The following is a 24,871-nucleotide window of genomic DNA, read 5'->3' on the forward strand; positions in this document are numbered from 1 at the left end:
CAAGTCAATCTCTAAAAATTAATATTTTAGTTTGGGCCTATGATATTAATGCAAATTAATAGATTGAAGAATTAATTTGACTGAAATGACTATTTCCTTATTTTTAGCTCTTGAATTTTTTTAACGATTCTAAACAAAATCTTCATATAAGAAGTATATAAACCAGTAATCTTAATATGAAGAAATATGTGCTGTAATAACTAGTAGTTTTCAATATTCACGTTATTCAGCAAATGAGAATGAAAAATGACCTCTTCCATTGATGTGCTGCTCTACCCCTTATAAAACAGTATTAGGAAAATTTGACAGAGTTTTGCTACAATTGCTGTATGTATTTTTTTCTAAAAATTTATGTGTATGTGTATGTGTGTAAACATCATGTTTGATCATAAAGTTCTGGCTGGGAAAAACTTGCTTGTGTTATGATCAGTTATATGATCATAATGACAATGAATTCATTCCTCACATGTGTTAGTCTGCCATGTTTAATTTCATTAAATCTTTGTTTCAGAGTTTGCATGTGGTGCTCACTTCAGTAGCCACTATCTCTTGATATTATAAATGATACTTTATGATCTTTCCTACTATATTATACTATAAAATTTCAGCACTATACTCTGAAATTTTATACTAAAATGAGTGGTGGTGGGTGAGATAATCATTATAGTCGTTAGTGTCTTGGTTCCAATAAAATACTTGACTTCTATGGTCTCAGTGAAAGGCTTCTATCTATATCATCCTGATACACATTCTGATCTGAGCTAATAGAGTAAAAATGTTTGGATTTCCTTTTATACTAATTTCTTTTTTAAAAAAATTTTTAAGTATCAACAAGTTTTTTTCTGCCAACTGTCAGATCTGACCTTTCAGTTATCAGGTGTTGGCAATTTGGCACTTGTATGTTATTGCTATAAGGGTCTTGGTGGTCCTAAAATAATAATTATTGGTACACAGGAATGTCCATAAAACATAAAACATAATAAAAATGTGGCCAATACTTTGCAAATGCTATAGTTTACCTTAAAATATCACCTTATGCTAATTACATCTAAATACTTGTTAGCATAATAAAAATAATAAAATTTATTTTTCACAGGATGTGTAGATAGATCAAGCATAGCTGCATTTTAAGGTTACTTGACCTCTGTGTGTTTGTTTTTATGGCCATCACACTGTTAATATTTTTTCATAACAATTTGCATGACTCTGATGATTAAATATGGCTTAGATGCAAGATTTGAATGAATTCTAACTGAACTATCTGGTGGGTGGTGAATTTCTTTTTTAGAGACTGAACCGGTCAAGTTCCTCTGAGTGCAGCACAGTTGATAACCCTCTGCCAGGAGAAGGAGAAGAAGCTGAGGCCGAACCTATGAATTCGGATGAGCCGGAGGCCTGTTTTACAGATGGTAAGAGAAAAATCAAGACCTCAGTTAGCATTTATTTATTAGTGTGTTGGATTTTATCTTATTCCTGATACTTAACTGGAGTTTAGTAAAAAGTTAGACAGCTCCATTCCATGCTGTCAGTCATGGCTCCATGACCAAGGGCAAGTCATTGGAGCTTTCTAAGCTTCTGTTTGCATCCTTACGATACTCAACTAACAGCAATTTACAATGACAGTGTTTTATACTGTGAAGCACCCTGCTTACTCTAGCATGTTCATGCTTTTCATTTCAGATCCTTGATTCATGTTCCCAGCTCCATGGAACCATTAGAATACAATTCTTTAAAAGTTTCTTTATTTTGTTGAAAATATTACAGATGTCCCCATTTTCCCCCCATTGATCCCCTCCACTCCGCCTCCGCCCTACCCCTAGGCCTTCCCCACACCAATGTCTGTGTCCATTAATTATGCTTATAAACATATAAGATCTTTGATTAATCTCTCCCATCCCCTCCTTCCCTCTGAGATCCCTCAGTCTGTCCCATGCTTCTATGTCTCTGGATCCATTTTTTTCATCAGTTTATTTTGTTTATTACATTCCACATATGAGTGAGATCATGTGGTACTTGTCTTTCTCTGACTGGCTTATTTCACTTAGCATAATACTTTCTAGTTCCCTCCATGCTGTGCCAAAGGATAAAATATCCTCCTTTTTTACAGCTGCATAGTATTCCATGGTGACAGAATACAATTTGATGGGGGTAGATGGTACTACTGTGCTTTTCATCAAAAGTTAAAGCTATGTGCTAACTCAGTAAACCGTTTGATGCTGTTGACCACAGTCTATCTCAGCATTCTTCCTTTCGTTTCAGAGGCCACACTGTACCTGTGTTCTTCTTTTACATCTCTGAGACTTCCAAATTTCTCCCCTCATTTTTTTAGTGACTGGTTTTATGCATGTCCTTTAAATAGTGATGCCCCAGCATGTTGATGCTTTATCTTCCTATTCTCTAGCCCAAAGGATTTCATCCATGTCTGTAGCTTGAACAGCTATTCCTGTGTTGTTGCCTCTTATATAAAAGGAAGTGTGAAAATTAAAGTAGTGAAAATGAATGCTAAACTGATTTTGGTGTTCATTGTTTCACATCCATTGATCCTTTTCAACTATGTCTATCACTTTATTATTTCATATCTTGTTCCTCCTCTTCACCATCCTTAGTTCTGTCCCATTACCTTTATAACTCAAGACTTCAGGATCCTTCCATAGATCTGGCACTGTTCCTCACTATTCTTAATTCTGCATGTCCTGGCAACCTATAATTATGAACTTGGCATGACTTTTATTCTGCTTGGTTTTATATTGTGCTTTTATTGGATTAAACAATTAGTATATGATAAAATCAGAACCAGGGTGTGAGATGGATACCCTTTTGTCCTTAAAATAATGTATTTCCTGTTAATTTTGTAGGAGGAGCCAATTCAACTTCCCCCTCCCCAAATGTTCTATGTTCATCAACTTTCTATAAAATAACTATTAACTGTAAATTTAATAACACAGTAACCAATTCCTTTGTGTCTTTAATTGGAAAGAAAATGTGGACAAAACATTTGTTTTAGAGGATTTAGAAATTTTAAAGAAATTTTTAAGAGGTAGTGAAAAAGGGAGTTATTTTCCTAATGAATTTCTTATAGTAATTATACAGATCATGCTACTACTATATTTTTATTAATGGGTAATCTGTCTTGGAAGAGTCAATGGTTTCTTTATTATTTGAGAGCATTTGTTTAACATGATGAAACCCAGTATAAACTTTATGTAATGGGTCATGAGAGCAAATTAATGAAACCACCCAAAAGAAATATTGTTTACCCTCAGGGATCTATTAAGATGTTTGAGAGGTTCTGTGTTATGTTCACATTTAATGAATAGTTTTTTAAAAAAAAGAAGGAGTAATAATGTTGTTAACCAGCTAGGTTGGAAATCTCTTGGGATATGTCTTTGCATAAAAGCCAGACAAGCAGTCAAGCACTCTACCTCAAAATAAGAGAAACTCTCTGATGTGTGATAAATTCTGAGGGCAATATTTGTGAACCTTCATCCCAGATAAAAAGTTTACTTCTCTAATTAGAATGCATAGTTCCTTTTCTTGCCTCAATCAAGAATAATATTTCTCTTCAATTCTTAAGACTGACAAAATTAAACCCCAGTTGGTAAAATCTTCTTAACCAAAGGGATAACTTTCTCCTTTGATGATTATACTTGAGGCACACAGATTCTGTTTTGCACGAGATCTTTGTTTTTAAGTTTAAGATAATTCTAAAGTCTCAAGCATTAAGTTAATATAAAACAAATTCCATCTTAGTTTTCCAATCTTTCTGGTGTTGTCTTTTGCCCTGAAAGAGAATCTGGGAGTCAATTTTTGGCCCTACCCTTTTACTATTTTTTTACATCATTTTATAAAATATTTTCTCTTTAATTACTTTAAATCCAATAAAGATAAATTATTTCAGGTCTGAGGTCATGTTGTGATTAATGCTGGATAAGTGAAGTCAGGTGTATATTTTCCATTCACCCCGTGTGTTTTTTAATCCAATCTTTGTGTAAATTCTAAAATTCAGAGGGATATGACCTTTCAGATAATGATTAATTCTTAGATGATTTTAGAACTCTTTTGGGGGGAATTATGCCTTTTCAGTCAACTATACACAACATATTAAGGTATGTATAGGACTTAGAGTAAGTATTGTGAGCAGAAAGAAAGGGCAAAAGAGACACTGGTTTAGCCTTCTGGGAACTTAGAAGCTTCCAGAGAGAAAGGACAGAAAATATACATGATAGAAAAAAACAGCAGAGACTTGCCCTGGCAGGTGTGACTCGATGGGTAGAGCATTGGCCCACACACTGAAGGGCCGCCGGTTCAGTTCGATTCTCGGTCAAGGGTGCATACCTGTATTGCATCTGTTGGGGTGACTGTGGGAGTCAGCCAGTCAATATGTCTCTCTCACATCGATATTTCTCTCTCTCTCTGTGTCTCTCTCTCCCTCCCTCCTTCTCTCTCTAAAAATCAATGGAAAAAATATCCTCGGATAAGAATTAACAATATATATATATAATTTAGAATGGTGTTTCTCAAAGTGTTTTTTATGGAGGAGTTGAAGCCACACCAGATTGCATACTAGATCTACATTAAGGAAAGTTCATCTTTCAGCAAAGAAGACCCTGAACCTGAAATATCCTTAGATTTTAGTTCATTTATTTATTCATCAGATTCAGTGTTCATTGTGTATCAGGATTGTGTATTAGGATTGTATTAGGATTGCAATAACAGAAGAAGTGGTAAGTGGCTTAAACTCTGTAGAAGAGATTGGTGAGAAGTCAGAGAAGTACAGAAGGCAAGAATATATTCTAAGTGAGAAATAACTGACAAGTATTAAGAAAACACCATGGAGAGTTAGGAGATGAGAGAAGGCAGCACCCAAGTTGAAGGTATAAGTGTTAGAAATTATTTGGCTGAGGGACTATCAAAGGGAAATCTTTGCATTAAATAATATATTTTAGGCATCATATTAATTCTGAATATCAGTATTTTACATGCATGTCTTTCTTGCCAGGTTGCATACGGAGGTTCCCATGCTGTGAAGTTAACATAGACTCAAGGGAAGGGAAAATCTGGTGGAACATCAGGAAAACATGCTATAGGATAGTTGAACATAATTGGTTTGAAAGCTTTATTGTTCTCATGATCCTGCTCAGCAGTGGTGCTTTGGTAAGTGATCTGACGCCTAAAGCAATAAATTGTCAGTACTTTTAATAAATGAGTTGGAAGATAAAAATATCTTGGCAGGTTGTTTTACCTAACAATCTCTGTGATTAGGACCAAGGATAAAATTTTAGTTCAGCTCAGTAAATATTTACTGAGCGCTACCACATGCCAGACATTATTCTTGCTGCCCTGAATGCAAAAATGGATAAGATCTGGGTAAGATAAGGAACTCAGCAAGCAACTGGGGAACAGAAAGGAAGTGATTATGGTTTGTAAGTGAAGAATATACTTGATAAAGCCTGTAGCAAGAACCATTGTCTGCTTGGGATTTTAGAAAAGTAGATGATGATTTGCAAGATCTAGAAAAATTAATGGTAATTTTCCAGTGAGGCAAAGTGGTCTGAGAGGAACATAGTACAATTGGAAGGAAAAACAAAGAACAGCACCAGATATACAGGAAATTAAAAGTTGCCATAGGAAGTGTTGTGGGAGGAAGAGCAAATACAGAGATGAAAGTGGCGGCCAGTGATACTGTGACAGAGATAGGCAGTGTCAGCTTATGAAACATCCTGGATGTTATTATAAGGGGAAATAAACTGCAGTTTTAGGGTGAGAATGGGACAAGATTTTCATTCCTTTGCATATACAAACCACCCTTTGTGAGAGTTTAAAGGTATCTGGGAATTACAAGCTCCCTGAGCCTTTTCTTAATTTGTTTTTCTTTCCTGCAGACACTAACAGAGATTAGAAGCCCAGGTCCAGCTGGAGATACCACTGGAAATTCCACTCTACTAAAAAGAGAATTTTTAAGAACTTAATAAATTGCCTCATAGGCAGTCTGCATGGATCTGGGATTTGATTTTACTCTACTTAAAATAAGTTAACCTTATTTTAAGGTTAACTGTTACTGTTTCATGGATGCTGGTGGAAGATAGGAGACTTTCTGAGTCAGAGACAAAGGACTTGATTACTCATGGCACAGAAAGCAGCATGAACTTTAACATGCTTGTGTTGGTTCCCCTTGTCCCCAAATCCCATGGGGCCATAGCATGGAGCTTAATGTACATGGCACACATCGTGGGTTAGCATCACAGCTGAGGAGCACCGAGCTTAGGGAACCCATCCTCTTATAGCAAGCAGTAAGCAACCTGGCTCTTCATCTCTGAGGGTGACACTGTCTCATCTCTCAAGGATGCTTGTTGCAAAAACAACCAAATGGATCAAGAGTAGTCAGGGCCTTGCATTCCTGCCATACCCAACAAGAACATGCAGGGACGTTCAGGGCTCACAGTAGATCTCCTCTCCTAACAATTCTGCTCTGTCAAAAACAGAAGATGAGTAAAAAAAAATGCTGCTTCACTTATCAGGTGGAATGTAAATAGGAATCTTGACAGTATCTACGTTACCTTGTATTCCTAATAACTAAGGAAGTCACATATATAATGGAGACTCAGAAGGAAGATTACAAAAAATTATAGAAAAGCTTAGAGTAATGCCTTGTTCAAAATGTCTAAAAAGGAAGATAAAATTTGGGGGGAGGGAATCTCTCAAAACCCAAATTCAAATGAATCATAGGAAGAAAGGGGAAAGGTATTTCAACAAGCTGGTGTTTGTACTCAAGCAATTTGCCAGCTGAGCTAGATTATTTAAATACCTGTCTATAAAATAAATAAAAAAGTAATGGCTCTAATTTAGTACATATTTATTGTATTTCAAGATGATTATATAGGTTTTTTCTTTTGATTTTCAAACAATCCTGTGAGATTATGGTATTTTGCTTATTTTACCAGTGAAGAATCGAGGTAAAGAGTTTTAACAGTTGCTTAATGTCTCAGAGCTAGTAAATGGCAGAGTCGTAGCTTAACTAAGGTCTAAAGTCAAAGCCACTGTCTCTTTTTACTCTGCTGTGGCTCCTAGGAAAGGGGGGTGCACACCAGATAGATGGGTAAGTGGTAACTGAAATGAGAAATAGTAAAGCCCACACCCCAAATCAGATAGAGCTCATAAAATGACCTTCTTGCCCCCTTGCTCACACATCCACAAATTTAGTCTTAGGAGCTAGGAGCCCTGCAGGCTGAATCCTGTTTGTCAGAGCAAAGTGCACTCAAACAGAGTATTTGGCTCTCAGCATCCACTGTCCTGCTCTGCACCCTAGGTCCAGGAAAGCACTCTCGTCTTCATGACCAAGCCCTTTCCGTATCTTCTGCCATAGTTTCTGTCTGGGTAGCTGGCCTGATTCCTCCACAACTGAAGAAGGGAGGCAGGAAAATCCTGAGGGCTGGAAGTCTCCCTCTGCACCAGCTGCCGGACACTTATTTGATTGATTGATTGATTGATTGATTGATTGATTGATTGATTGATTGATTGAAACTGTTCTGAATGATGCTGGGGAAATCTCTGACCCTCTCTAACCTTCTTTTAGCATCTTAGTAAATCTTCCCATTCTCTCTGTCCTAACTGCTCTGTTTTCTTCAATATTCATTCCAACAATTTGCAAAAAGTACTAATGATCATTTTTAAGGTATTGATAGAAGAATTTGAAATAAGGAGAATAAGAATGTCACAGGGCATGGCTATGGACAGATGGCATAAAGTTAACCACCTTTTGCTTTAATTTCCTTCAACATGCTGAATATTGTTTAAACTTGAAAGAGAAAATTCTAATACTTTAGGCCTGTTTAGATCAGCAATCATTTCCAATGTCTTTAGTGAGCTCAGTTGTTTAAGTCCATTCACATTATATCCCAAGGAACTGTGATATAATTTGAATGGACTTAAACAATGGACTGTGACCAGAGTACCATTGTCTGTCACTTGAAAGTATTAAAGATGCCATGTTCATGGATTGAATATAAGAGTGATTCCTAGACCTGAAGCTTTTAATGAATGATAAAATATTGCGCACAAATCAAAGAAAGAAGCCATCCTCTGTGTTCTGTAGTCCTACTAAGCTACTGTACGTGTTCATTAGCAAACCTTTGCTTGCCTCCTGCTGTGTTCCTGGGGATGCACGAGCATATAAGACCTGAAGGAGAGGCTCCAAATCCTACTTGTGGGTGTGAAGGGGAGTGCAGAGTGATAAAGATAGATCAGGGCAGCTGATCCTGGAATCGTCTTATTGTCTTACCCATTTGAAGAGGGATAAAAGGGGAGTCAGATGAAGTAGAAGTCCCTGCAAATGCTAGAGATCTGGTTCTTTTAGAGTAGTCTAATTTCATTCTTTTGTGCCCTCTTTCCTGTAATCTCTGGTGACCAGTGACACACTGGTGATGAGAATCTAGAACTGGGTGTTACGCAGTAGCTGTAAACCAGAAGTTCATTATAGCATTATATTTCAGTGGTGGTTTTTTCCATAAAAATTTTATGTTCTGTTTTTGTTATAAATCATAAACTTTCAATTGTAAATGAATTGAAATTTGAATATTATTTCCACAGGCTTTTGAAGATATATATATTGAAAAGAAAAAGACCATTAAGATTATCCTGGAGTATGCTGACAAGATATTCACTTACATCTTCATTCTGGAAATGCTTCTAAAATGGGTGGCATATGGTTATAAAACGTATTTCACCAATGCCTGGTGCTGGCTAGACTTCTTAATTGTTGATGTAGGTGCTTTGAGTGAAATTTAAAAGAGGGTTTCTTCTTATGATTAAGTGTTTTGCAAAGCCTTCACTAATGTTGTATATTATTTTTTAATTTTGGTTAGCTTTTTGTACTTTCAGGCTATAGGTTTATGTTTTTAGAAATATTAATACAGTCACTGGAAATATATCTGTGAGGAATATTAAAAGAGAAACATTCAACAAATGTAAATACTTTTCTGTACCATTATAACATATAATTTACTCTTGAATATGTTTTCTGCAAAGAATCGTGCATCTGTACACAATTTGGGTAGCATTTCTGTTGAGAATATGAACAAAATGCAAAACTGAGAAGAATGAGGTGGGAATAGAAAAGGGCAGAGACACAAATTAAAATATAAAATATTAAATTTTTTTACAATATAAAGTTAGAAAATAAGGTGATGGGTGTATTGTCTGATATATTAGCTGAATGTTATGTAAAAGTGGTAGTACTAAAGCAAATAACTCCATGTTAGGGAGAGGAGAGGGCATGGAATTTCAAAATATCTCAGTCACAGTGTCAGGGAAAACCAAAATTAGTCACAGCTCTTACCCCCATTCAAACATCCAACTTACCATTCATCTCTAGAGTGGTGGTGGAGCAGAGAAGTTGGCATTAATCATTTCAAGTAAGTTCAGAGGACTGTTGATCACTTGGATGATACAAAATACAGAAGAATGTTTCAGTATAGTATATATATTTTTAACAAAGCAAAAATATATTCATCTTATTTTCATCAGAATGAATTATGTTCTTCATTCTTTTACTAATCTTCCTAGATTTTCCTAAATCTAGTCTTTGTAGTTAAGGAAGGAACATCCTATAATCAGTCATAGTTTTTGGAGGGTTTTTTTCCATCTGATATCTGGAATTAGAGGACAGCATGCAAAATTTTATAGTATGAACAAGTGCTCTAATGTTTAACCAAGAGTTTACATTATCAAACTTATAAGAAAAGGCAAATTAATACAGCATTATTCATAGATATCAAAATTACATGTAAGCATGACTAGAAACAGCAAAATCTGACTGCAGAATTAAACCAAAACTAATCATATCTACTCTAAAGTTCAGCTTCTCAGTGGTTATCTGAAGCTCAGTAAACTCTTTCCTTTTTAACAGCACAATATATAAAATATTACATATAACAGCAATAACATTTTTTGTTTTCTATATAGGTGGTGTGCAAAAAAAATTTTTCCCCAGGGTATACATTGCACCTCTTGGGTTTTCTGTATAAAAAAAAAAAAAAAATCTAATTTTTGATACCTTATAGTAACAATTCCATATTGTTTGTTTTTAGATTCACCTTTTATGTAAATGTTACCTAGTTACCACCTATAAAAATAAATGGTAAGGTGGATGCTTTTGTAAGGTAATAGTTTTAAAGAAAGGCTAACCAAATAAGAAGAAATGATAGAAGAAATATAGGTTATTTCTTTTCTCTTAACCTTTAAATATGATGGGTCTTTAAAAGTTATAAAATATTTAAGATATTAAAAAAACCTTTTAATTATATTCATCACTCAGCTTAGGAAATAAAAGTTTACAAGTAGAATTGAATTTATTTTAAATTATAAAAAGGATATGGCTATTTAATAACAAATTATTTTGTTTAGTATTTTAAAATATGAAGTGGTGATATGAAGGGGTATGTAATATGCAGAACTCAGGGAGGTATGTAGCTTCAATTTGAAATATTTAATGTTTCAAAAAAGGTAAATAAATATATAAATATATTAAACATTTGATATGAAATGTTTTTATAATGTAACACAGAGAGCAAAGTCACAAACAATATTCTTGCTGGTAGATTCAGATCTAAGGATGCAGATTTGAGGGAGGAGCTGAGATTATTTAATTTCTCAAAAATTGAGCAACTTATCTAGTGTAGTTGTTCTCAAAGTGTGATTCTTGAACCAACATCATTGGTTCACGCAGGTGGGGACTTACTAGGGATGCAGTTCTCAGAACCCACCCAATATCTACTGAATCAGAAACTCTGGCTCTGGGACCCAGCAAACTGTCGTGATGAGCCCTCCAAATGATTCTGGTGCATATTCAAGTTTCAGAACCACTGATCTGATTTCATCTTCAGAGGCTGGACTTGTTTGATTTCTGTAGGCTTTTTGATTATTTGAAACTTAATTAAGCATTACTCATCAGTATAGGCATATACTGTGTATATATATGTGTATGCATAGATAGATGAATAAATGCATACATGCATATATATATTCCCAGTTACAAACTACACTGTAGTTTTCTCAATAATTGCATCTATTATATTCAATATAATGGACCATCATGAAATCATGATTCTTCAAATTGCTTTTAAATAGGTTCATACGAAAGTTTAGGATTAGTTGAGTTAATTCCACGTACTCTTAACACTTAGCTTTAGAATCGCTGTGCTCTGGGTTTTATTTCAATTGAAATTTTGATATTTGCTCTAATTAAATGTTCAGAATTAATATGCAAGTACATAACCATTGATTACCAAAGGTACATTTGATTTTTATTCAGATATAAGAAATAACCTACTTCTATCATTTCATTTTATTTTGGTTAACCTTTCTTTAAATCTATTTCCTTACAAAAGCATTTCTCTTACCCATTTTTTAGGCAATGACTAGATAACTTGATATATAAAATCATATTGTTCTTGTTGAGCTGCTCTTAGTGATCTTTGAAATTGACTTTTCCTCTTTATGCTTTGTTATTTCATTGAAATAATTAATGAAAATTTTCCTTTTTCTGTAGGTTTCTTTGGTTACTTTAGTTGCAAACACTCTTGGCTACTCAGACCTCGGCCCCATTAAATCCCTTCGGACACTTAGAGCTTTACGACCTCTAAGAGCTTTATCTAGATTTGAAGGAATGAGGGTAAGAAAATACTAAACTTCCTAACATAATATTCTTATAATTTTATAATTTTCTTATTTTTTAAATGGAGTATAAAATATGAAAAAATGGATATGTAGAAGTTATGGGCCATTTATAGTTACACATGCATACATATACATACATATATATGAACTGCTTATGTACGTGTGTGTACATGCACATATACTATAGTAGTTCAGTGCATATTGTTTAACAAAGAGTAAATCAAATATTGTTAGGTGATGATCCAAATAAGTAAGTTTTCCCTTCTTAAATGAAAGTCTTCCCTATGCTAGGAAATTTAAGTGAAGGGGACACTGTTAGTCCTGACATCTCTCATATATGAGTCATCAAGGACTTACCTGTATCAGGTGCTCAAATAATATTTTGTAAGGAACTACCCTGAGTAAGGGGTCATAAGAAAAAAAGGAAGCGAAGTAGCATCAGCCATTAATTTTTAATTTCATCCTTACAATAAATGATTTGATAAAAGTGGAATCGTCTCCAAACTATATCTGAGAAAACTAAAGCTCTGAGAGTTTCCATAATTTGCACTAGGCTGCATAGTGCTGGAAAAGAGATTCATTTTGCAAAGACAAACAATGTGAGAGAAATGATGACTACCAGCAACCTAGTTTTAAGGGCTGTATTAAATCAGCAAGTTTTTCCTAAAATATATGGAGGGCAATGACCTTACTCTCTCTCATTAGTCTATACCCTTACCTGCTGCTGTTCTCCTCAGATTTCTTCTTTTCCAGATTTATACCTGTTTCTCATGCCTCTGTTCTCTTGGCCGGGAGGGCTTCTCCCTGCCCTGTCTCAAACCTCACTCATCAAGGTGGTAGATAAACACCTACCCGTTCTTGAAGCCGCAATTAAAATGTGCCTTGTTTGTCCATCATCAGGCATAATTAGGCATCCTTTGTCTATGTTCAGATACATATAATCCTTATTATATTGTACTTTATTTACCTGGTTCCTCTCTACCTGTAGTCTCTGAACAATTTAACGTGTGCAGGTCAGTCCAGCTCACTGCCTCTCTCAGTGTGCTTTACTGACCAGCCATTAGCATCATCAGAACCTATTAGATACACTATTTCCTAGGCCCACCCTGACCTACTGAATCGTAAACTCTGAGATGGGGCTCAGAAATCTGAAGTCTCAGGTGAATGTTAGCGATATTTTAGTCAAGCAGATCTTCATTATTATCCCTGCTAACCTAACTATGACTGTTACCTCTACTTCTAATGAATCCAATGTATTGATGGATTCATGTATATGAGAAGTCATGATCATACAAAAAAAAATGAATAAATAAAATTCAAGTACTTTTTGTCATATAAGAATTGAAAAATTACAAGTTGCATTTTATTGGAATTTACTGACGTTACCTTCACTTTTTAAGCATTAATAGAATGTTACAATATATCCAGAACTTAAGACTGATCCTTGAACAGACATTTTTTCCATTTTATGAACAAATAATATACTTTCCCCTACAAAAATTACTTCCCTCAGTGATTAAGCCAGCCCATTATTGTACCCTGGTTGCCTTGTTCTTTACCTATAATACAGGTGAATATTTTAATATATGGAAGGGAAAACATGTCTGTTTAGTCACATTTATTAACCATGCAAAAAGGAGATGTTTCTTCATGCTGTGTGTCATTTTGAAAAAATAAAGTAAATAATGATTTGCATCATTTTGTAGTCTTGGAGGCTCTTGAGAGTGTTGACTTTCACAAGTCGATGGCTTCTCATCAGAGCAATATGTACCTATCTCCCTGAGAGACCTGTCACTGTCACATTCTTTCAGCAAACATGTAAACACCAACCATGTGTCAGTTGTCATGCTATAAAAGAGTACAATGGTGACTAGACTCCAGCACCCCAAGGCTGAGTGGGGACACTGATCACGGAGAGACAAACAGGGGAACAGTAGTTATTCTGTGACATCTGCTATAAGTTAGTAAGCTCACAGGAACATAGAGGTGAGTGTAGCTGCCTGAGGACTTCTGGGAAGGCTTTATGAGGAGGTGACATTGGGCCATGACTGAGACAGTGGGCCCCAAAGCACAGGCAGGTAGGCGTTCTGGGCAGAGATGCTCCATGGGAGAGAAGCACAGAGTTGAGTGTGCAAGGCACGTGTGATCAGTGTGCTGAGCTGGTAAGCACAGGGGCGAGGTGAGCAAGAAATGAAGATGAAAAAGTGGGCTTGAAAGAGTTGGCCACTTTGAACTTTATTCTCTAATCCTGTTCTTCCTAACTTTTTAGTGACTATTGTAAGAGCCTCATGAAAGCATGAATCATCTCTCCATAGAGAAAGCATACCCATGATGTTGTTAGCAGAATTTCATGGCCGCATGGAACCTCTACAGGTCCATCGACCCCAGGATAATAACTGTTATTCTGGACCAGAGTCAACATACCAAAGCCCACAGTTGTAAAGGAAATTTTATTAGATTTTGGCAGTGCCGATTTATGTATGTTCTTGCTACAGTGGCAGAATTGAATAGCTGCAATGGAGATCATATCACCCTCAAAGCCTAAAAATACTTAAGGAAATGTTTGCCAACCCCTGCTGTAACCTCTGCTGTAGACAATCTCAAAGGGAATCAGAGACTACTAATGTTTTACCATTTGGAAATGTCTTAAGAGCTTGCTTGATATATTGCAAAACAGTAAGAGCGCAATGCTTAACAGATTAGTTACTTAACAAATTAGTCCTTCACACATTTCCACTCAGGTTTGGACTAGAGCTGAAGTGTCAGGAGACAGGTAGGTTTTGAAGAATGGGGTTATTAAGAAAATCTGGAAAGTGATAAATGCTACAATAGACATCCTGCAGTGGCAAGAGGCGCTGATGATCAATAGCTTAAAAGCAGAAATAAAGTATTAAAGATAAACTATACTGTTTTGCTTCCACTGAGGCCAGCACTATCTATATTTAGCCAAGGACCTATATAAAGTATTTTTGGAGTTAGAATAGTACACTTGAAAAAAATCACTCTCATTTTGCAGATGAGGAAACAGGAGTCCCAAGGTCTTAACTGAATTCACATATCACACAACTAGCAGAATCAATTAAATCTAAGGGGTTCATACCGCTAAATGATTTTTTTTAATCTTTATTGATTTCAGAGAGAGGAAGGGAGAGGGGGAGAGAGATATAGAAACATCAGTGATGAGAGAGTCATGGATCGGCTGCCTCCTGCACGCCCCCGACTGGGGATCGAGCCCGCAACCCGGGCATGTGCCCTGACCGGGAACTGAACCTCCCATCTCCTGGATCCTAGGTCCATACTCAACCGCTGAGCCACACCCAGCCAGGCACCACTAAATGATCATTAATTCCAGTTTATCCACACCAGTAGTCTCTCTATATGGGAGAATTTTAGCACTGGTAATTCTAGGACTATGAATCTTTAAATGTACATTTTATTTTCTATGATTTATATTTAAAATTTCTTTTTTTCTAAAGTATGCAGATTTTACAACTTCACCTTACATATATCAGGTTTTGGCTTATTATTTTTATTTATTCTTTTTGTTTATTTAAGCTTTCATGTCAGCTTAGTTATTTTGTTTTGTATTGTTGCTCATAGTTTCACTGTGTTCATCATGTATTTTTGTAAACATGTTGATCACGGGGCTCCCGTCCCGTTTTGTCTTGCTTGGCATGCTGCTGAGGATACAGTGGACATTCGATTAACATATGTTGATTGCTTGATTTGATGTCTTAAACATTTAAGGGTGGCTTTTCTAATTTCTTTAATTTTGCATTATGTTTCATTAATGTTGCCCATTTAACATTTTTATGAATGCTAATCATTCTTTTCTTTCTTTGAATACTAGGTGGTCGTGAATGCACTCATAGGAGCAATTCCTTCCATCATGAATGTGCTACTTGTGTGTCTCATATTCTGGCTGATATTTAGCATCATGGGAGTAAATTTGTTTGCGGGCAAGTTCTATGAGTGTGTTAACACCACAGATGGGTCACGGTTTTCTACAAGTAAAGTTCAAAATAGATCCGAGTGTTTTGCACTGATGAATGTTAGCCAAAATGTGCGATGGAAAAACCTGAAGGTGAACTTTGATAATGTTGGACTTGGTTACCTGTCTTTGCTTCAAGTTGTAAGTGACCCCTTTCATGAATGCTTGATATTGTAGTGGACACTGACAGTCATTATTTTAAATTATCTATTAACTAGAAATTAAAGATGAAGTACTTTGTGACTTTAAAAGAGACTTGATGTTAATGAAACATTTTCCTATAAAAATGAGTAAAAAATCATAGGGTTTTTTTACACTCAAGAGTTATTACTCCATAATTGACTTGTTGGTGTCATTTGGGCCCTCACCATTGCACTGTTTGAATAGTGCCCCAAAAATGAAGTCTTTTTTTTTTTTTGGACTGCCAGTTTTACACTACATGGGAATGAGAGAGACTTCCCACTAGCACAGAGAATCCTTAAGAATGGAGATAAATTGTTTCCTGCCGTTTTCATAAAATTCTCCTCTACCTCTGGAAAAATAAAAGTTCATCTGCAAAGTTTTCAGGAATTGTAACAACCTGGAAATAACTGACTAGGACTAAGATTTAGAATGTGATGAGAATGTGTCCTTTTTTTTTTTTTTCTATGACAGCACCTTTAAATTAAATTGGTATTTTGAAATTCAGTAAAATTTAGTGATTTGATATTACTTAATACATGCAACATTAAATGGACTAAACTCATGTGTGGCTGCTTTAGAGTGTTAGCTTCACATTCAGATTCTATAAATGCTGTATTTGCAGGCAACATTTAAGGGATGGATGGATATTATGTATGCAGCTGTTGATTCTGTTAATGTAAGTATTGGTCAACATTAAACGAAAATCTACGATTTTAAACAGCTCCTTAGTTTAATTTGGCCATTTTCTTTTTTTCTTTTTTTAAATATGTCTTTATTGATTTCAGAGGAAAGGAGAGGGAGAGAGAGAGAAACATCAATGATGAGAGAGTCATTGATCGGCTGCCTTCTGCACGCCCCCGCTGGGGATCAAGCCCACAAGCTGGGCCTGTTCCCTGACCGGGAATTGAACCCTGATCGCCTGGATCCTAGGTGGACGCTCAACCGCTGAGCCACGCCTCTCCGGGTGTCATTTTCAAAGAATAGTTCCAAGGAGTGTTTGATATATACACACCAGCTGAAAAACTTCCACCTAATTGTAGCCTTAATGATTAGATATGCACTAATTATTTGGAGACAGAGTTGACTCAGACTCTGGCTCTACCATGTCATTCAAGCTGGGCAACTGAATTTGAGCAAATTCCCTCTCTGAGACTATTTATTGACTGTATAGAGAAAAATAATTCCATGCCTACCTCATGGGATTGTTCTGAGGATCCAACAAGAAAATGCAAGTAGAGCACTTAGCACAACCTGGAAATAAGAAGTGCTCAGTAAACATAAGTTTATCAAAATTAAAATGAAATAACATATGTAATTCATAGTTTTTATTTTTATATTTTAAAATACCATAGAAGTGTTTATGTGAAATAAGTTCCACACGAAGAAAGTTAAATCCAGTGAAGACATTTCTAGTATAAAATTTTAAAAAACTATATAAATATAGTATATCTCTTCTACAGGTTTTTTTCTGGAAATAAAAAACATACTTTAGATCATTTTGTTACTAAATTGTCCAGTCTGAGAACAAGTACTTTATATAGTTAAACCCTTTGTAGTCATTTGAAGGTTATAGTCATGTATATAGTAAGCATGTAATAAATATTTAATGTTAGAAATTTTTTAAGAATGATTTTGTTAAGCCTCTATAATAGTATGCCTTCTGAAAAGCTAATTTCACCTAGAATAGCACTGTTTGGATTACCTTGTGAAACCACGTGAGAAAGAAAATGATGAATGTTATTGTAAACATGCTGCTAACTCTTGTTAATTTTGTAGGTAGACAAGCAACCCGTATATGAATCCAGCCTCTACATGTATATTTATTTTGTCATCTTTATCATCTTTGGGTCATTCTTCACTTTGAACTTGTTCATTGGTGTCATCATAGATAATTTCAACCAACAGAAAAAAAAGATAAGTTTTTTAAGTTTCTTTCATTGCACTGAAAAATAGGAACAATTATTTTCCAAAAAAATATGTGAAATTTAATTTTATATCAGTAATTATCTTCATTAGAACTTGATTTATTTTATTTATTCATTTATTTATTTATTTAATATATCTTTATTGATTTCAGAGAGAGGAGGAGAGAGAGAGAAACATTGGCGATGAGTCATTTCTCGGCTGCCTCCTGTATGCCCCCCATCAGAAATCAAACCCGCAACCCTGGCATGTGACCTGACCAGAATCAAACTGCAGTCTCCTGTATCGTAGGTCGATGCGCAACCCTTGAGCCACACCAGCCAGGCCATTTTTTTTTTAAATAATTGGCCAGCATACAGTTACAGATATGTTTAATCTCATTTATCTCTACACAGAAAATAATCATAACTATTTTTAAGCAATATGGCAACAATTCAGGTTTTTAAAATGTCCCCTGTAGAGAATTTAATAATTAAGAAAAATTAATGCACTAATTATTTATTCAAAACACATTTCACAAGCTGTTACTTCATTCTGTTCTGAGCCACTGTTCTAGGTGGTATGTCTTGGACTGGCGCTTGAGGAAAAACAACATAAGATATGGTTCCTGAGCTCAAGGAGCTTATGTTATAGCAGAAGACATGATACATGTAATGGAAATTAATATTTATTGAATATTGCTAGTGAGGTACTCCCCCGAGATTTCTGTTTCAACTACTGGAATATTTTATAATCTCCTCTTAGTTTTCCCCCACCCTTCATTATATTCACAACTAGTGTATGTATCATCATTGGAAGATAAAATCTGTTCTTTGATTTTACCTCTAATTCAGAATTCTCTCCTTAGTTTTTCCTAGTTTTTTCTGGTAAGTTCTTGACATGCTATGATATTCAGCCCCTATCAGTAAGCAATAAGGTATCTGGGCTTCTCTTAAAATTGGTGTGAAGGCTCTCTCTCATGTTTACTGTCAATAGATCAGATGAATACCAAAATTACATAAAGACTGCATATCAACTTAAGGAAAGGTAAATTAAAATACTCTAAGACAGAAAGGGGAGCCTGGTTATTATTAAGCATTTGATAAGTTTTTAAAAATACAATGTACAATATAACAGCAAGCTGAATATTACCTAACCCAAGAAAACTAGAGAAACCATAACCAGATCATCTTTAACTCCAGGACCCTATAATACATGTACTTTATATATGCACATTACACTAAATACGGAGAGTCATGTGCCTACACATAGGTAATCCTTTAAGACGGCTTGCTTTATAGCTACATTGCACATAATAAAATGCATTTCATTTCATTTCTACAGTAATACATTTCAACCTATCTTAATCTGAGGAAAGATCTAGACAGTGATTCTGGTTTTAATCAGATTTCTTTATTTTTTTACCTTGGAGGTCAAGACATCTTTATGACAGAAGAACAGAAGAAATACTATAATGCAATGAAAAAGCTGGGATCTAAGAAACCACAAAAGCCAATACCTCGGCCAGGGGTAAAAAAAACATATATATATATCTAGCATGTGAATTTTCATATTATTCTTAATTCACCTTTAATGTACAACTGTTTCTTAAACATGAATATTTTGAATTAATTTTGAAAAAATTTGAACAAAACTGCTAATATTTTGAACAAAAGTCCTTGTAAAACTTTATATATACTTTGAACACTGTATCAGTTCTTAGTATTCCTCATTTTTTATTTTTGTATAAAAATGAAAAATAATTATATATACATTCACTTTTATATCAGCTACACAACTTACTACTACAATGGCCTATAAGATATGAAAATTAATGTTCTTTCGATTGAATATAACATACCAGGGTGGATAAACGTAAAAGCCAATGTTAGTATACAAGGCTGACTGATATACTGAAAGATAACAAAAAGTTTCATTGACTCTGACTTTGATTTAATAATATTTCTTGTAGAAAGCACAAACCTATGACCAGGGATAATTTACACAAGTTTTGAAGACAGATCCTTTAAAAAAATTTTTTTTACTAACATTGATAAGTTGGCACTGCTTGCCAAGTTTACTCTACATTCCATATTATCATCGTTTATTTGCAGAACAAATTCCAAGGATGTATATTTGACCTCGTAACAAACCAGGTTTTTGACATCACCATTATGGTTCTTATCTGCCTCAACATGGTGACCATGATGGTAGAAAAAGAGGGACAAAGTAAATACATGACTGACGTCTTATATTGGATAAATGTGGTGTTTATTATCCTTTTCACTGGGGAATGTGTGCTGAAACTGATCTCCCTCAGACACTACTACTTCACCGTCGGATGGAACATTTTTGATTTTGTGATTGTGATTATCTCCATTGTAGGTAAGACCATTACTCATCAGGTTTTCATTTTGAATGCATCTAAACTCCACACATGCCCAGAGCAGTTCCTGAATTCCTGAATAGAAATTTACTTTTGAGTAAATTAGTAAAATGAGAGAATGAAGGAACCTTAAAAAACAAAACTTTACAAAACAAAAACCTTTGTGTCAGAATTCCTGGGTTCACACGACAGGCCTCACATCCTCAAGTGTTCTATTTGTTGGAAGAACATAATACCACTTGACCCAGCATTTGATTTCCAAGATTACCTTTCACAACAGTAGCAACTGAGTCTTTCTGTAGGTATATCTTAGAAGACCAAAGCAGAGTCTGAAATCATTTCCAGTTTTAGCACAGATGAGAACTGCCCTTTGATTAATGATAATATTAACAGCCAGGTTATTGGTGACTCTTCATGAAAATTCTTCCTAAACTCAAAGTAAAGTTAAGGTCTCAAGAAATGCCATCTTCATTTCTTATGGCTTTATACTTGGCAAGTCTATAAAATACAATCATTTCTCAGCCAACCCCAGTCATGTCTATGAATCACAATACATGATTTTATACTTTCTCCCCTTTTCATTACCACAGCTGTTTTCATATTCTTTTGTTTTTCCATTATCTGTACATGCCTTGCCCAGCATTTTTAGGATTGCATTTATTATTTTTTTTATTGTTCAAAAAATTATAGATGTCTCCTTTTTTCCCCATTGACCCCTTCCACCCTGCACCCACTCCTGCCCCAGGCCTCCACCACACTATTGTCTGTGTCCATGGGTTACGCATTAGAATCATACATTTTAGAAATGAAGGGATTGAGAATATCATAAATTGGAAACAATATAAATATTCTTCACTATGGGGAACATTTTACACCTGTAAGAAATTACTTAGTTGTCATTTGTATGGAAATATCTTCATGACATGAAGTGACTAAAGTAGATTACAAAAAATGCTTATGCAACGTGATTACATTCATGTGTTTATGTATGCATGTGTGTACTTCCATAAAAAATTGCCTGGAGTGATACTCAACAAAATATTAATAATAGTATGGTTGGTGATATTTCAGGTGATTTATATTTTCTTTTTAGCGTTCAGTACTTTAATTTTCTACATGAGTAGGCATTATTCTTATAATTAAGAAAATTATTGTGAAGGGGAAAAAAATCAATGTCCACAAACTTAGTGAAGGAGGGAAAATGTGACAGTTGTAAATCTAATAATTTTCCTTTGGGATTGCTCAACCCTTTGATTGTTATGAAATCTCTTTCAATAAAACGACAGTCCTGCAATTATAAGAGATATGCTGGTGGATAAAACTATTTAGAGTCAAGATTTTCTGTAGTATGGAAATTTAAATATTTTTTTTATTCATTCCCTCCTCACCAGGTATGTTTCTAACTGAGCTGATAGAAAAATATTTTGTGTCCCCTACCCTGTTCCGAGTGATCCGTCTTGCCAGGATTGGCCGAATCCTGCGTCTGATCAAAGGGGCAAAGGGGATCCGCACACTGCTCTTTGCTCTGATGATGTCCCTTCCTGCGTTGTTTAACATCGGCCTCCTGCTCTTCCTGGTCATGTTCATCTATGCCATCTTTGGAATGTCCAACTTTGCCTATGTTAAAAAGGAAGCTGGAATTAACGACATGTTCAACTTTGAAACCTTTGGCAACAGCATGATCTGCCTGTTCCAGATTACCACCTCTGCTGGCTGGGATGGATTGCTAGCACCTATTCTTAATAGTGGCCCTCCAGACTGTGACCCCCACAAAGTTCATCCAGGAAGTTCAGTTGAAGGAGACTGTGGGAACCCTTCTGTTGGCATTTTCTATTTTGTCAGTTACATCATCATATCATTTCTGGTTGTGGTGAACATGTACATCGCTGTCATCCTGGAGAACTTCAGTGTTGCCACTGAAGAAAGTACTGAACCCCTGAGTGAGGACGACTTCGAGATGTTCTACAAGGTTTGGGAGAAGTTTGATCCTGATGCGACCCAGTTTATAGAATATAGAAAACTCTCTGATTTTGCAGCTGCCCTGGATCCTCCTCTTCTCATAGCAAAACCAAACAAAGTCCAGCTCATTGCCATGGATCTGCCCATGGTCAATGGTGACCGGATTCATTGTCTTGACATCTTATTTGCCTTTACAAAACGTGTTTTGGGTGAGGGTGGAGAGATGGACTCTCTTCGTTCACAGATGGAAGACCGGTTCATGTCAGCAAATCCTTCTAAAGTGTCCTATGAACCCATCACAACTACACTAAAACGAAAACAAGAGGTTGTGTCTGCTACTGTCATTCAGCGTGCTTACAGACGTCACCGCTTAAGGCAAAATGTCAAAAATATATCAAGTATATACATAAAGGATGGAGACAGAGATGATGATTGGCCCCACAAAGAAGATACGGTTTTTGACAACGTTAATGAAAACTTAAGTCCGGAAAAAACAAATGCAACTCCGTGTACCATCTCTCCACCTTCCTATGATAGTGTAACAAAACCAGACAAAGAGAAATATGAAGAAGACAAAACAGAAAAGGAAGACAGAGGAAAAAATGGCAAGGAAAGCAAAAAATAGAGCTTTGTATTTAATACACTGTTTACAGCTTGTGACAGTGATGTATTTGTGTCAATAAGACTCTTTTAAGGAGGTCTATGCCAAAACGTTTTACCAGAATATTCTCAAAGCGCAGTCACTAGCTCTGATTCCCTAAGATAGCTGGGCAGCATTAGCAGATGGCTATTTTTGCACTGGTAAATGATTCTGTAATAATTGTAAGAGTAACTCTATAGGGATTACTGACTGCAGCAAGCAAAGGTAATTTTATTTTATTTGCTTTTAATAAATCACAAGACCATGTAGAAAATGTTCACATCTGCCTTGTCATCTTTTCACAGAATTGTAAACATTCATGTTTCCCACGCACACACACACACACACACACACACACACATATCTATCATTTGGATATCTACGAAAGTATTTTGCCTTGGCTTTGCCATGAAATACCCTGATAGAAGAAATGGACATTAGTAATGAATGTTTAGTTAAAACATTTTGGTGTTAGGAAGCAAGACTCTTTTATCCATGTAGAGAGGTCATTCTATATTTTGAGGTGCTTAAATTTAATCTATATTGCATCAGGACCAATTTATATGTGCCTATAAAATGCTATGGGATTAAAAACACATGTAAGCTAATCATTTCAGCAAATACTTTCCATTTGTCCTGACTCGTGTAACAACCAGAATTAAGATTTACCTTTAGAGTATTGTGCTTTATAGCCTGTCTTTTTATATCCTTCTTAGTTCATACAACCACAAATCATGAAAAATTATGCTAAGTGCGTATCACATTCCTCAAAAGAAAAAAATGAAGATAACGGAAAATAAAAGAAGCCACTGAAGAAAGCTTTATTTACTATTATTTATATAATCTAGCACTAAACTGTGCTGCCCCCAAATACCAATAATGACCCAACTTTTAATCTTTTTTGTGGCATTTTCCTGCTTTCTCATGCAGTATTGTTCAGTCATCCTTGAGTGCTAAGCAGAGCTGCTGTTTCCCTTCAGTGAAGTGCTTCCTGATACGCGCTAGCACCGAAGGCTTGGGCCTGTGTTCAGCGCAGCCCCTGTGAACCATCCTAAATGTGGATGGCAAGCTTTCAAGTCATAATATAAGACAGACTTTCAACTCCGACTTGTCTTTAGAACAAATGAAAGAGCATTCAGCTGGGATTCTTGCCAACTTGCTTTCTTGTCACTTAATTTCTTTTCCTAATTTGTACAAGCAATCCTTTTAGACCGCTAATCTTTCATCTAAAAATGAGGAGGATGTCACTTTCTACTTAAAATTCCTCGGCTGTGAGGTATGTTATGCATCAATCAATAAAGTGCCCTGAGCTTATAATTCACCAAGCACATAATTATTTTGCTTTAGCTGGTGTCCTCTTACCAAGGATGATGAATCTAGTTTTTGAGAAATCCCTGTTAATAGTGGCTTGGAAAGAATGGTCATGGTGCAGTTTTTCAGCATTTCATTTCAGGAATATGAGGTCTTTCTCCTATTGGGTTATACATGTGCAGGCAAAATTTGTGTTATGTAAGGAGAAAATTTTATTTAGATTTTGTGGGAATTGCAAAACGAACATCTAGAAGATATTTCATTCACTTGCTTTTTTAAATTAAAAAAGAACATGAATTATATTTCTGTAATTGGTACTTAAACCTATTTTTTGTTGTGTTGGCTAGTTAAAAATAAAGGAGACTTAAACATACCTACAGGAATGAAGAGGTGTGGGTCGAGAATGAAAAACAGAAAGGAAAGGCTAAGAAACATAGATAGGAGAAAGTCAAAGAAAGTCAAACGAAAACAGAGATATTTGCACAAAACTTCACATCTAGAAAATTTTAAAATTGTGATGTATTTTACAATATCCATGAGAGAGATTATCGCTTGTGGACATTTGTCAGAAGGTACATGTAAAGTTAACTCTAGGGCCAAAGCTTCCTTGCACCATGCTCAGTCATTCATCTTCATTTATTTGAGCCACTTTTCCATCTAATGTGAAAGCTACAGGCAGGGTCTTCCTAGACGCTGCAAAGCATTGCATCTCACACCTGCTAGGCCTGTCAAAAATATATTTTGACAGTTTAATGAGGGAACCACACAAAATACATTACATTTGTAAGATTTTTTAATACATTAAATTAATATCACCTTAAATTCT

At 35.4% G+C, this 24,871-nt stretch overlaps 1 protein-coding gene across 2 annotated transcripts in view; it reads left to right on the plus strand.

Annotated features, from left to right (window-relative positions):
- The window catches only part of SCN9A (sodium voltage-gated channel alpha subunit 9), a 70,070-nt gene extending 45,562 nt beyond the window's left edge, over window positions 1-24,508 (plus strand). For both annotated transcript variants that reach the window (XM_087819803.1, XM_087819804.1), the window contains exons 17-26: window positions 1,289-1,409; window positions 5,000-5,154; window positions 8,587-8,760; window positions 11,546-11,668; window positions 15,524-15,805; window positions 16,470-16,523; window positions 17,624-17,761; window positions 19,175-19,279; window positions 19,864-20,134; window positions 21,527-24,508. In XM_087819803.1, coding sequence (XP_087675929.1) covers window positions 1,289-1,409; window positions 5,000-5,154; window positions 8,587-8,760; window positions 11,546-11,668; window positions 15,524-15,805; window positions 16,470-16,523; window positions 17,624-17,761; window positions 19,175-19,279; window positions 19,864-20,134; window positions 21,527-22,719 — 2,616 coding nt within the window. In that variant the 3' untranslated portion in view covers window positions 22,720-24,508. The remainder of the gene's footprint in view (window positions 1-1,288; window positions 1,410-4,999; window positions 5,155-8,586; window positions 8,761-11,545; window positions 11,669-15,523; window positions 15,806-16,469; window positions 16,524-17,623; window positions 17,762-19,174; window positions 19,280-19,863; window positions 20,135-21,526) is intronic.
- Window positions 24,509-24,871: the final 363 nt, after the last annotated feature.

This window comes from Miniopterus natalensis, chromosome 8 (assembly GCF_054644295.1).
Source record: "Miniopterus natalensis isolate mMinNat1 chromosome 8, mMinNat1.hap1, whole genome shotgun sequence".
Classification (NCBI taxonomy): domain Eukaryota; kingdom Metazoa; phylum Chordata; class Mammalia; order Chiroptera; family Miniopteridae; genus Miniopterus; species Miniopterus natalensis.